The 13,996-nt window shown below is 41.3% G+C and overlaps 1 protein-coding gene across 12 annotated transcripts in view; it reads right to left on the minus strand.

Moving 5' to 3' along the window:
- The window catches only part of GNE (glucosamine (UDP-N-acetyl)-2-epimerase/N-acetylmannosamine kinase), a 70,308-nt gene that overhangs the window by 30,856 nt on the left and 25,456 nt on the right, over window positions 1-13,996 (minus strand). For 11 of the 12 annotated variants that reach the window (XM_073345763.1, XM_073345764.1, XM_073345773.1 and 8 more), the window contains 6 exons: window positions 9,325-9,776; window positions 7,473-7,625; window positions 6,555-6,767; window positions 5,648-5,735; window positions 4,857-5,067; window positions 1,966-2,095 (listed from right to left, as the gene is read on the minus strand). In XM_073345763.1, coding sequence (XP_073201864.1) covers window positions 1,966-2,095; window positions 4,857-5,067; window positions 5,648-5,735; window positions 6,555-6,767; window positions 7,473-7,625; window positions 9,325-9,776 — 1,247 coding nt within the window. Of the gene's footprint in view, window positions 1-1,965; window positions 2,096-4,856; window positions 5,068-5,647; window positions 5,736-6,554; window positions 6,768-7,472; window positions 7,626-9,324; window positions 9,777-11,807; window positions 11,927-13,996 lie in introns of all 12 variants that reach the window. The other variant, XM_073345775.1, reaches the window with a different exon arrangement.

The raw sequence follows: 13,996 nt of genomic DNA on the forward strand, positions 1-13,996 counted from the left end.
ATGACAAGTCAACTAAATTCAGCATTACAGCTATGATTCTGGGTCCAATTCAGCAGTGACATAAGCAGCTGTGCAAGTCTCATCACAAAAAAATAGGTGTACACAGTGCAGCTTGCACTGGGTTAATATTCAGTAGTGTGCAAAAATGAGTACAATTTGCACAAGGAGGAGGAAAGGGAAATGTAACAGGAAATGCAACTAACAGGAGGAGATAAAACAAAACAGCCCCTCAGGCACACAGAGTCAAACACAAGTGGAAGAGAAGAATCAGGCCCACAGTCTTTGGGTCTGATTTTCCACTGCCCTGCACCTTGGGTCATCATTTGCACCTGAATGAAGTGAATGTACAATACCACTCTGATCTGGTAGGAGGTGACACACAAACTGCACAGGAGTGCATGGTGACAAGGCGCACAGCACTGGAGAAATTAACCCTTTTATAAGATGTTTCTAACATCTCTCCTCCCTTTCAGCATGTAAGTTACATGGCTCTTGCACACCCACTGAATGCCACACCCATGCAAATCGCACCATTTGGTCACTAACACCTAATATCTGACTACCTTACACTCAACGTCCGAAGTTTGCCACTGTTTAAGTCACTGCTGAATTTGGCCAGGAGACTTGCAGAGGTGCTGGACCAATTTACTCCTGGTCTCTGTTTGTTCTGCTGAAAAAGTACAGAAAACTTTTAGTCCAAGTGAAACATCGGATGTCAAACAGGACCTTTTGTTCACTGACATTATTCTGAAAGATTCTGTTATTTAATGTAAAAAGAAAAGGAGGACTTGTGGCACCTTAGAGACTAACAAATTTATTTGAGCATAAGCTTTCGAGACTTACACGGCTGCTACTCTAAAACCTGTTATTTAATGTAGTAGCATAATAATTTAAGATAGAATTTTCTCAAAAAAGTTCTCTCTGGCAATAAAGAATTTATAAACTGCCTTTTTGTAATCCTTCAGTTCAGGGATTTGGATCACACACGTGTACATTGCTTCTTTTGCTTTTTTGTAGTCACCATTGAAGTTTTTCCAGGCTCATTATGGCAAATACGAATTTTCAAGAGTTGACAGTAATATTTTTATACCATGTGATTTAAATCAGAATTTCAGTTTTAGAGCAAAACTTGTCTTTGGACAAAATGGAATGAGGTTCTAATATTCTGGTTAAACAGAATCCTTTCCACTAAAATAAATGTTTCAGAACAAAGCTTTTAGTCAGTCATTAAGAGGAATAAAGCTTGGATCAGTTACAGTATAAACAAAATAATTTAAAATGGGTTTCTGCTACAGTGAAATTGAAATAGCAAATGAAAAGCTATTTTGCCTTCCAACTCTACAGACATAAGCATCACTTCAGGAATTTGTTTTGGCCTCTTTATGCTGCTCTGGTGAGTCAAGGGGCTTGGCACCCAAGTTATTCGCCACAAGCAACTGTAGGAAGTGTCCATCAGTGATGGCAGTTTCAGGGGCTGCTCTAACTTATGCTCTTCAAATTCTGGTGCTGGGCCCCCCGCGTCAAGGTAGGTTAAAAAACAACCTTTGCCACCCACCACCCTGAGGGCTGTATCTCCTCAGCAACACCAGTCAGGCAGTGCTGTTCAGAATCATGGCCCTAGAATCAAAAGCCACAGAAATCAGCATGAATGAAAAGTTCTTCTTATGAAATGACTAGTTCTGGAAATACTGTGGTGTTGCAGGTTGGGACTGAGGTGCATTGGCATAGCTTTGTGGATAGCTTTCACAGTTCCTACTCAGAGAGAGCTGACTCTAGGCTGTGTTTTCAGCCCCCCATTTTCACACGTATTTAAAAAGCATCCCTTATCATACTCACTAAATAAAGGAATAAAACTGTCAATATAAAAGCTGTGAAAATGCGAGGGATCAAATTTTTAACACAACTGGAACAATCTCATTTAGTGTTTAAAGTCTTGGAAGAAAAATTCAATATTCATTAACTTACCCACTCCCAAAATTCTACAGTTCAGATTTACAGCTTCTGATGCAGCCTCCATACACATCTTGAGAATCAATTTTATTCTGTCCTCATAGGTTTTAGGATTGAGCTGGGTATATTTCTTTACTATTTCACCCTAAGAGGGAAAAACAGTCAGGCTTGTCCACTTATATAAATGCCCTGCAAAATGAATGACTTCTCTTCTGTTTAGACTACAGACCCATCAGCTTTAAAAACAATTTTATATTTTCAAAGGGCCACAGCTCTACTTCCAACTGGGGAGAAAAAAAAGATACAAGTCTTAGGCCCTGACCCTGCAAGATTATCTGTGTGGGGAGGCCCCTTGCACCCATGTGCAATCTGGTTTAGCTCTGTCCCAGCACTGAAAGGGAGGAAGGGACAACTCAAATAGCTTTACGATCAATGGCTGGATTAAAAAGGAAGTGTTTTTTAGTTTTAAATATGATAAAACAAAAGTTTGTTTGGTGTCATAAATATTGCTATTTTACTGGCAACAGGAAACTTAAGTAGACACATACAGATGCAGGGATTGGTCTTATAAAGGGCATTCGTTATAAATATTGTTTCTTATCCAGCAATGCTGACTCTGAATATCAGTCTTTGAAACATTTTTTGCAGTAATGTAATCTCTGATGTGTGTGTGTGTGGGGGGGAGGGGGATGAAGGAGAGGAGGATTTTTATAACTTAACACTCCTAAAACAATGAAAGCATTCATTATGTGTGGGTGCAGGGGGAAAAGTTAAGAAAGTTAATGTAATGGTAAGCTTGCAAGATCAACCACTAAGAAGTGAATACATTTCAAAAGTGAACTGGTGATGTTATCTCTGTCACAAAGCACATCCTGTGTATTTTCTGGTAACAGAATGTTACACTGTGGTTTACAAGGGGAAAAGGAATAGACCATGCTGTATATATACCATGTGACTGCCTTAATGTTACCAAAGCAACTTCAGCTTTGGGAATTTCCTGACATTTGAGTGCTGGTTTGCACTCAAATGTCAGCATTAGATCAATGATGGTGTTGTATTTTCCTTTAATCTTCATTTAGTTTCCTCCACCAGTTTTAGTTTTTTCAGGAACAAATAAAAAAAGTAACTAGAGACAGTTTTTAGAGGTAATCTCTTTGTTCTGGTTTTGCCAGAAGATCTTGAAAGCTCTTTGAAAGCAATGGTTTCCAAACTTTCAGCAACTGAGTCCCACCCTTCAGGGAAATTAAACCAACTGCACCTTCAGCTCTGCCATATGTTGTTAAATGCATGCTCAAAAACAGGGTGTCACTCAGGCCTGGTCTACATTTAGGGCTAGATCAACATAGCTACATCTGCCAGGTGTGCGAAAAACCCCCAAACCAAACCACAGACTCCTGCACACTGTAGTGATGCCAACCTAACTCCAGGGTAAATGTGCTACGACGTAGCCACCATCGCTCAGGGAGGTGGTGTTCCGACACTAATGGAAAAACTCATTCTGTCTGTGTAGGCTGCATCCACAGGATAGGGTTATGCCGCTGTAGCTACGGGGACCTAGCTATGCTAGTGTGGTCTCCTTAGCTTAGACATACCCTTACAGTAGATCAGAGTAGACTGTGTAGATCTTCGCACTATAACACACTCTCGCCTGTGTTAGATGCTTTGAGTGGTGAAATCATTAACAAGTGTGACCAAATTTAAAGGATCATTATTGGTACCTGAGTTGTACCCAGTCAATTGAATGAGGTAGTTAACACTTCCGAGCTCTTGTTTCAGGCTTTTTGCCAACATCTCTTCATTAGTTATGCCTGGATCACATTTTCAAGGTTTTCTTCACAGTCAGAACAGCTAGGCACTTTTTTTTTTTTTTTTTTAAATTAATGCTAAAGTTTCTGGGAAACAACTGAGAGGCCTATTTGTGCTTCCCTGGCTAGTTCTTCATGCCAGCCCCAGAGGCATTCCACCCACTCTGGGAAAAGTCACTTAAATGAGCTAGCTGTGTATAAGCTGTTCAACTCTAGGCCAAAGAAAAATGTTCTACGTTCCATGAATTCTTTGGTGGTGAAAGATGATGGGCTGACAGCCCTGGAGACTGAAGTATTTTATTCACAGAACATCTACCATGCAGGCTGTGATGGTGCACTTTTCCCCACACTGCCCCACAACATGCCCTAACCTGTTCTGGAGCAATCACTTTTAGGAGAGAAAGGGGTAGGTTAGTATCCAGGCTTACGCAGTCCTGGGTTTCTCCGAGAATGCCAGCCTGGGTGCCAATTACTTTCTATTCTGATGATGGTTTAGAGTGCTGGGTTCCTGTTCTCAGGTATCAAATGGAAAACTATCACCTACTGTTGATCCAACAGCCATCAGAAAGTAACAACTTTTGGCCTAGCTGTGTTTTCACTGTTGACAGAGGTGAAAAACTCCCTATCACATGACCTGAACCATCCATTCCTCTTCAGTGAATTATCCTTGGAGTCTAGTTTCTTTTTTTCAGATATTCTGCATGTCCATTACAAAGGCATATGACGGGGTGGTGTGGGAAGTGAGGAAAATGGCACCAGGAGTCTCTCCCCTTGTGTGTGGGCTATATAAAGGCACAAGTTGAACTGCAGTCCCTGTGCTCAGGGAAGTGCAGGAACTGCTCCCTGTCTATTCCCCCGCGAGCGCATCGCTCCTCAGACAGAAGGAGCCAGTGGGATCATGGCTTTGCCTTGCTCCACATTGGCCGGCAGACCTGGCCAGCTGCACAGTCCATAAAGGAACACAGCAGCAGGCACACTTCATCAGCTCACGTGGGATCTCACCCTGGGACAGGGCGGCATTGCATTATCCACAGTGCAGTGCTTTCCCATAGAATACAGTGGTGTTTATAGACATGTATAAAAGCATGGTATAGTACTTACTTTCATACTGACTATCGCTACGCGGAGATTTGTTCCGCCTAGATCCACAGCCAAGGCACTCTGGGTTTCTAGGATATGGTCAATATCTTGTGAGATGTTCTCCTTTACAGGAGGGAAGCAGAACTTCTTCTGCAGTGGCTTTTTGAGGTCGATAGATTTGAGGAACTTCAGAATTCTTGGAACAGCATTACCATCCCCGTATATTTTTGAGCTGTAATATAAAAAAGCACTAATTATAGTATAAGCAAAACAGCAAGTCTGTAAAGCACTTATAAAATAGAAGGCCACAATATTTCACATCTCAAAGGTTACTAATAACTATAACGTTATCTGCCACGACAATAATGCATATCAAGTCTCTGTGAGTGTGCCACAGGATGTGTTGGATGCTTTAACAATCAGGAATGGGTTGAGCGTTATCCAGCTACAGGTAGCACAAGTGTGCAATTACCATCATTTTTTCCCCTGGGCTCTCGTTTAACCATGTTCCATAAGGTTACAGCATTATTTGTTTTTTTTTTGTAAAGAATTCTATATGTTGATACTGAATCCTAAATATCAAGCCATTTGCAGCAGAGCTTTTCTGTATGAGTTCCAAGCTGCCAACGCTGTACGATTCTGAGATTCGCAGACTGCTTTCCTTTGTATGTAGTAAGATATCTAAGATGATTATTTCTTCCTAGAGTGGTGAGCTAACCTTGGATAAATATGGTGAAGTCTATTCTCCACCCCAGTACTAAGGGACTTATCTCTGGTCCCCTGAAGCGCAGTGGGTGGATATAAACACTTACCAAGGATACTGTTTTCCAAACTGGAGATGCAAAGCTTGTAGTATTTTGTCCTGTGTGTCAGCATCACGAACATGAAGAACATTTTCACCTAGATAATCAAAAATGCAATGTCATTCTAGTGCATGCCAGCTACTTGATAAATAATTGGAGGAGGGGGGCTGGGGCAGAAGAGAACAGAATTTGAAATGGACAAGCAATTACTTGTGTGTCCTGGCAAAATGTGTTAAGACCTCACACCTACTCAAAAGGAACATGACCTACGTGCACACAGTGCCCCTACTTCTGTATGTGTCATCTTCGTACATGCAGATGCTACGCTGACATTGCTCTGTTAGGACCTGCTCCCACTGAAGTCAATAGCAAAACTGTCACGGTACAGTATTCTGCCTGCAGAGCACTCAGAGAACAGAATTCTTATTGACTCCAGTGTAATTCCCACATATAAGAACAACAGAGAGAACAGGAGGGTAAACTTGTTTATGTCACTTGTGTGATTGTGAAGAAAAACTATACATTTGCTTTTTATACCTATTGCTGGTTGTGGTGTACGTGTATATTAAAATTTCAGGATCATACCAGAGTACATAGTTTTATGCCTGTCACATGTACGGGCACCCATAAAGAAAACGTGCCGTGGTTTATTCTGGCAGGTGGAAGCCACTTCATATATTTATTTTAGTTGGACTATAGATAAAAAGCTTTACTACAAAAATAATCAGGACAGAAGGAACAGATCAGTGAAGTTAATAAGATAGGTCAAAATTGCCCTGCTGTGATAATGTCCATTAAAAATAAAATTGGCATGCTTGTTAAACTCAGACTTTAGCTTCTGTAATGATGCAACCACATGACCGTACCCAACACCCAGGAAGTTAATTCAGCAGAGAACTTAGCAGCAAACACATACCTGTTTCTCTTCCTATTTGACGTGTTCCCAGATTGATGACAGGGGTTCCAAATGCTCCCACCTCTCGAACACCACAGCTGCTGTTACCAATCACACAACCAGCATGTGCCACTAACTGGATGAATTGCTCAAATGGAACATGCTTTACTGCTCGAAAATTGGGATGATGCTCAATGCCCTTCTTCCTCATCACCCGAACCATCTCTTTGCTTCCTGTAGAAAAAGCCAACAATTGAGAACAAAATGTTAACCGATAGTTGAATTTTCACTGTGGCTACTGAAGGGGCTACTGTATACACTGTAATTACATGTTAGTAGCTGTCATTGGTGTTAACACAGAAGTACTGCGAAAGCAGCAAGGCTGGTATTCCTAGGACTGCCCCCACCCGTTCTGTGTACATGTTCCCAACCACTCTTTGCTCACCAGCCCTCCACAGGACTCTTCACAGCTGTGTCATTGAGCATAGGGTTTCAGCTGTGAGTCCGAGATCCAATGTGGAAACAGTTCATTACTATTACATTTTTAAGCATTTTAGAGCCCGTGGGTTAGCAAAATAGCTTGTCTGTCCCCCAAAATTGCAATGCTTTCCCTTTATCTTCCTCAGAAGATTGAAGGGCGAAGGTGATCCTGCATTCAGCACATGGTTCCAGTGAGTTCAAACGTTATACCTACATCACTAAGCTACCTCCATGTGGGTAGATGAAGTAGCACAAGTGAAGATGCAGAGAGGAAAGAGGAAGTCAGATGGGAGGGCTGCAGTGAACAAGGATGGATGCAGGTGGATTAAGAGGTCTAGGAGTGAGACACAGGGTGAAGTGACTCCATAGAGAGTTCTGAAAACCTGGAGGGCAATTCTTCACCAGTTTAAAACAAAAACAAAAACCAAACCATGTATAAAAAGTACCTGTTTCACTCACCTGCATCAATATTTGGGAACAGAACTAGTGTCCTTTTGTTAAAGGAGATGAGTGCATCCAACGTTAGTTCAAACATCTTTATGGAATGTTTAATATCTGTGGTCACAGGGTGCTGCAGAGCGACTATGTAATCTCTAGGTTTTACATCTTCACCTGTTTAAAGGGAGCCCAAAAGAGACTGTTTTATTAGCAGCATGGTGGTTGTGGTGGGAGAATGATTCTGAAGCCATTGAAACAAAAACCTCCTGAAGTCCTAGACAGCAAAATCTGATTTCTAGTACAATTAGTTCCAATACTACATGAGAACATAAGGGAGCGACAGGAGAATATGGGTTTGAAGTTTATCACTGTAAGAAAGACTCAGAACAATTGTTATTGTCTAAGGCCCCAGCACAGGGTCAACTGCAATACTGGGTCCTAAAACTTTACAAGAGTACTTTGAGCGCAGACCGAGGCCCCTAGTTACACCTGCATAAAACTGGATTAACTCAGTTGAAGCCAATTAATGTATTCTGGATTTACACTATTGTGAATGAGAGCAGAATTTGACCCTGAGGCTGTGGCACAACAACAAACAGGCAGATCTGACAGAGATTTTCATTGTGATCATGTATTCCTTTCAATCCATTTGTCTATTCAGGTTTCCTGATGGTCTTCTGGGCCTCAAGGGATGGATTTTTCACCATTTGCTTAAAAGAAATGAGAGAGTGACTACCATAAATACTTTACTTCACTTGTTATAAAGAGGAGCAGGTTCACTTTACTTTATTCTGAAAATGACTGAACTATTGAACTAACAAGAACCCAGTTCCCAATTGACAGGGGCTGAAGAATTTTTCCTGTCAAACACGAACAAGATATGCTGATTTTTATGGAATGATCTGAAAGTAAATAGATGACATACAACACAAGTCTCTGAAACAGATCATGCTACTGTATTGTACTGCGCAGGAGACAATGTACAGCATGTAAATTCCCTTGATTTTCTTCAAATTAGTTCCATGCACAATCTCTAACATTATTAGGTCAGACCTGCTCCCTGATGTCTGGTTATAAAGGATATGAACAAGATTCTGAACCTCTGTGTATCAAAGAAATAGCTCTGAGTTCTAATTTATTTTTTAACAAAGAACTCAGCAAATTTGACTCTTGTTTTTTGACTCAGCAATAGGGTTTTAGATGTTAAAGACAATCTCTTTTTTTGGTCATGTAGGGTTACTTTCTCCTGACTACAAATACGAGAATGGAAATTGTAGAAATGAAGGAGTTTCTTGAAGAAACCAACACAGTCAAAATATGACATTTGGGTCTCTAGAGAGGAAGGGGCTCCTGAATATTTAAGCATTACATCTGATATTTGATGGGATGTAATTATGTTAAATAATATGTGAGGTTGGGGCTCCTATTTCTCAGTCTTCCAGGCTACAGACCAATTGGCCTTGTTATTAATCTTGCCCTGGAAACAGACTATTTTGGTATGATAACATTTGAAAGTTTTATGTTGTTTTTCCTCCCTTTGATTTACCAAGAGCTTTTGTTCTCAAAATAATATGCACATTTCCTTAAAGTGTGAAAGGCAGAGCATATGGGCATTTTGCTTTAAAAAGAGCAGGGGAAAAGACATAGGGAATAGCATTCTATGAAAACCAGCATACTAAGGTTTTCAGTTACGTCTGTGTTTACTGGGTCTGTATGTTTTTCTATGGTGGGAGACAGAGGATAGAATAGCACTGTCAAAATGTGCTTTTACCCTTCATAAAATCCTGTCTCATCTTCATGGGAATGCCAACAAAAACGCATGTCTGCCTGCTACAGAAATCTTATGAACTTTGAACAGAAGTGCAATACACACCTATCCACATACGTATAACACTCATATAGTCTTTATTTTTGGAGGAGAGAAGCTTGTCATATGAGGGACAGCCAGCCAAGAGGATGCGATCATGATCTTCGCACATGGATATCAAATGCTGCTCTGCACTTCTTGTGCAACACACATGGAAATGAGCCAGTTTGGTTATGGCATGTCTGATTGAGTCATCTATGGTCCCACTGACTTCCCCGCCTTCAATATGAAGAATCCGAATATTCATCAAAGCTGCAGATGTGGCCAGTGCCAGAGCATCAAATCTGTCCCCATGAACGATCACTATGTCAGGTTTCAGACGGTTGAGAACATCTGGTAGCTTTACTAATGCAAGGCCTACCGACTCCACCATGGCTGCCTCATCCTCGCCTCTCACTATGGTGTGCAATCTCGTGTGAATGTCAAAGTCGTCTTGTTCAATCATACGGTAGGTGTTACTGAAGAGAGGAGCGAAAGAAAATAAATGCTGAAACTGCAATACTGCTTGCTTTCACGCTGACATATCTTATGACAGAAGAATGGCACACAAGCATTTCATTACCAGTTTGCCCATTAACTAACTCTGAGGAAGCAGCTAGATTCTCTCCCTCTGTGGGAGACACCTTTTCAAATTTGTAATGATCCTTGTTCACGGAGGCCAACATTTTCCATCTAGGGTGCCTAAGATAGTACTTGATGCTATGCTTGTGCAGCAGCATAGATGTGCCTGATTTGCAGTGTGCTTGAGCACCCACAGCTCCCACTAACCTCAGTGGAAACTGTGGCTACTTAGCAGCTCTGAAAACCAGTCCATTTTGATTTAGGTGCCTAACTTTAAGCAGCCTAGTTTGAAAGCAGTGACCTGCTTTCTACACCATGCAATTAAAGTAGCACCTTACAGATTACAAAAGAAAAGAAGTAATCCAAGAAACCAGATTTTTAAAAAGGAGTCACACAAAGGCTGTAAGCACATGGGACTTCTAGGAATCTATTTTTTTAAATACTTACTAGACTTCACATATTTTAAAGCCTGTATTAAATATCACAAGCCCAGAAAAAGTAAAGACTCTTTAACCATAAGCTATTTACTTTAAACTTCACCCCCAGATATTTAGTTAGCACAACTCTACCAAGTTGTTACACAGGCTGGGTAGCAGAGGAAAAGGTTGAGCTTCTTCCACAGAGTAGAGTTCGAGGGTGTGGGGGGCTTAAAAGGAAGTTTAGTTAGCAGACTTCCCCATCACATCTCTGTAGTTTAAATTACATGTGAAAGGCTTCCAGAGGGCTACCACGCATCAGGACCAGTGATAGCTAGCATGCAGACCTGCGTATTGTATATACACTAGGGGGAGCAGCTGTAAGGCTGTTTGCATTTTTCTCCCTTGTACCGTATTTTTCCCATTGCTATTCAGCTGAAGAGCCACTACTATTGATATAAGAATTCCAATTTACTGCCTGACCAAGCAGTTCCTCAGCCTTCTAGAGTATGTTAGGAATTATATTAAAACTAACAGAAAGTGAACTAAGTCCAGGAACAAATGAAGACCGTTATAAGACCTTGAATAGTTGCCGCAGGAGGTGCAGCAATGCCTCAGAGAGAGGGTTCATTTTATGCTGCTGAGATGACAAGTACTAATAGCAGCTTAAACCCACAATGGGAAAGCCGTAGTATTTCTGATATGTTGGAGTCATTATCACCTGCACAAACACACTTGTAATCTATAATAGGAATGAAGGACAAGAGGCAGGAGAATAGGAGAAAAGATGGCTGTTCTGATTACAAGTGTACAGTGATGCACTTGCATACCATATTCATTATACCTGACCGTATAAATGTTCCAGACTCTCTGGTTGGAATGAGAGATGAGAAATCAAAAGGGTTCTAATTCTTTTCCTTAAGAGAACTGATCCATTCACCCTCCTTAGTGGAAAGGAGCAAACTTCCCGGTAGGATTTTGACAGATTTAACGCTTGGTGAATCCACTTGTCCACTTGCATGTTGCAAGTTAAAAATTGTGGCTGGCAAGAGTGGTGGCAGAGCAACGGTTACAAGCACGGCAAGGAGCTCAGCCTCAGCAGGGGAGGAAATCATTCTTCTGTTGAGCTCCAAAGAGCCACTCTTGCCACTCCCAAATTCTTCTTACTGCAAGTGCATGCAGGATAAATCTTGGCCAGAGACCTCCTACATGATTTGTTCAGAGCTGATACTATTCCCAAAAAACTGTCTTTCAACCTCCTCACTTTAAATAGTTTCCTCTGCATTATGTTTTTGGCTCTGTTTACAACTACCCTCCACTCACCACTGCATCCTCATATTCAATAGCTTTAGGACATTCTGTGAGTGCCTTCCTCACTGATACCTAGCAATCAGCAGCAGCAATTGTGGTGGCTGCAGTCTTTTTCATGGTTCAATGCCCAAAGTCCCCCTACACCTTGAGCAATGCAGGAATGATGGTGACCCTGTGAAGGGGAATCTGTTTGAGACTTACTCTGCAGTGGCAGCCTGCTGCTAACTAACTGTCTGCTGCTTCAGATCATGCTCCCATTGAAATCAAAGGCAAGGCTCTCATTTATTTCAATGAGAGTGTAAACAGGTCCACTGACTTTCCTGGGAGTAGATAAAAAAAAATTAAACAAAAGAAATAGTATTTTTCAATTCACTTCATACAAGTCCTCCTTCTTGTTCAGCTAATCTCTGAGATAAACAAGTTTGTTTATATTTATGGGGGATAATGGTGCCTGCTTTTTTACAGTGTCACCTGAAAGTGAGAACAGGCATTCATATGGCACTGTTGTAATTGGTGTTGCAAGGTATTCACATGCCAGATGTGCTAAACATTCATATGCTCCTTCATGCTCTGACTTATAGTTTTACATTGTTTTATTTTTGAGTGCAGTTATGTAAACAAAAATTCTACATTTGTAAGTTGCACTTTCATGATAAAGAGATTTCACTACAGTACTTGCAAGAGGTAAATTGAAAGATACTATTTTTTGTTTATCTTTTATACAGTGCAAATATTTGTAATCAGAAATAATATAAAGTGAACACTGTACACTTTGTATTCTGTGTTGTAACTGAAATCAGTATATTTGAAAATGTAGAAAAACATGCAAAAATATTTAAAATAAATGTAAACTGATATTCTATTATTGTTTAACAGTGTGATTAAAACTGATTAATTACGACTTTTTTTTTTAATTTTATAATGAATTGTGATTTTTTTTAATCGTTTGAGAGCCCTAGTTTTTAGTGTTTCAACCTGCAAGAATGTCTTTGTTTGGAAGAAGCCTTCCTAATTGGTTGTGCAGGAAAGGCCATATACCCTACAGACTCCTCTCGCTCCTCAGTGTGCCCAGTCCATCAGATTAGCTCTTCCTGCCACCAGATGAATACAAGAACATGGGACTGCCATTAGAAATAGATGTGGGCTGTTTGGACAAAGTTAACTTTCTCAGACAAAATTACTGTTTTCTAACAGACTTTGGGTAAAGATTTCCAAAGTACTTAAGTGACTTGGGAGCCAAAGTCCCATTTTCAAATGTGGTTTAGGCACCTGGGAGCCTATGTCAGACTGAAAGTTGATGGAATTTAGTCTCCATCATGCCTAAGTAACTTTTGAAAATGGGATTTAGGACTGATGTGTACTCAAGAGTGTTTGCATGGCTCTAGCTCTATTAGCTTAGAAACTGATAAAAGGGATACAACATGCTCAGAATAAACTGGAAAAGATAGAGAACAATATTACAGCAACCATAACTATTACTTGTTACAACAGAAGGCAAATCACTTCTAGGAAGATGAGTAATTTAAATTAATTTATATTTATTCAGGCTTGGATTTTCATAGCAGCCTAAGGGCTTGGCTACACTTGCAAGTTAGAGCACATTAAATCAGCCCTGGGCACCCTAACTCACGACCCATCCACAATGGCAAGGCACATAGAGCGCCTGGACTCTGCAGCTGTAGCACCCCTGGTAATCCACCTCCACGAGAAGCATAAAGCTTGCTGCACCCCAGCTGAAAAGCCCAGGTGTCAGTGTGGACCACATGTTGCATTGCTGCGCTGTGACTGGCTTCCAGAAACGTCCCATAATCCCCTGAAGTGGCCACTCTTGTCATTGTTTTGAACTCAGCTGTAGGCATGCGGAAATCCCCTTTCAAAGCTCTGTTTCTGACAGCTGGCTGCTTATCTGCTCTGGAACAAAGCAACCATTACTTTGGAACGCTGCTGCTGTGAGTGTGTGAGAGTGAGAGACGAGGGGAAGGGGGTCTGCTGCTGTCTGAACTTACAAGACAGCGCGCTGACAGACACTCTGCCCCCCAAAACACAGTCTCTTCCCCCCCCTCCCACACGTCACACTCCACCCCCCTTCCCCCATTTGAAAAGCACGCTGCAGCCACTTGCACACTGGGATAGCTACCACAATGCACTGCTCTTTGTGGCGTTGCAAGAGCTCCTAAGGTGGCCACGCAAGTGCGCTTGCAGCTGACAGTGTAAACACATGGCAGTGTTTTCCCTGCTGCAGTCTCCAAAGGCTGCTTTAACTCCCAGCGCTCTACACCTGCAAGTGTAGTCAAGCCCTACGACTTTGTCTACACTGCAGGTTACTTCGTTATAACTTCTGTGGAATAATCCACATCCCTGAGTGACATAAGTTGCACCAACCTAAGCAC

Source organism: Lepidochelys kempii, chromosome 5 (genome assembly GCF_965140265.1).
Source record: "Lepidochelys kempii isolate rLepKem1 chromosome 5, rLepKem1.hap2, whole genome shotgun sequence".
Taxonomy (NCBI): Eukaryota; Metazoa; Chordata; order Testudines; family Cheloniidae; genus Lepidochelys; species Lepidochelys kempii.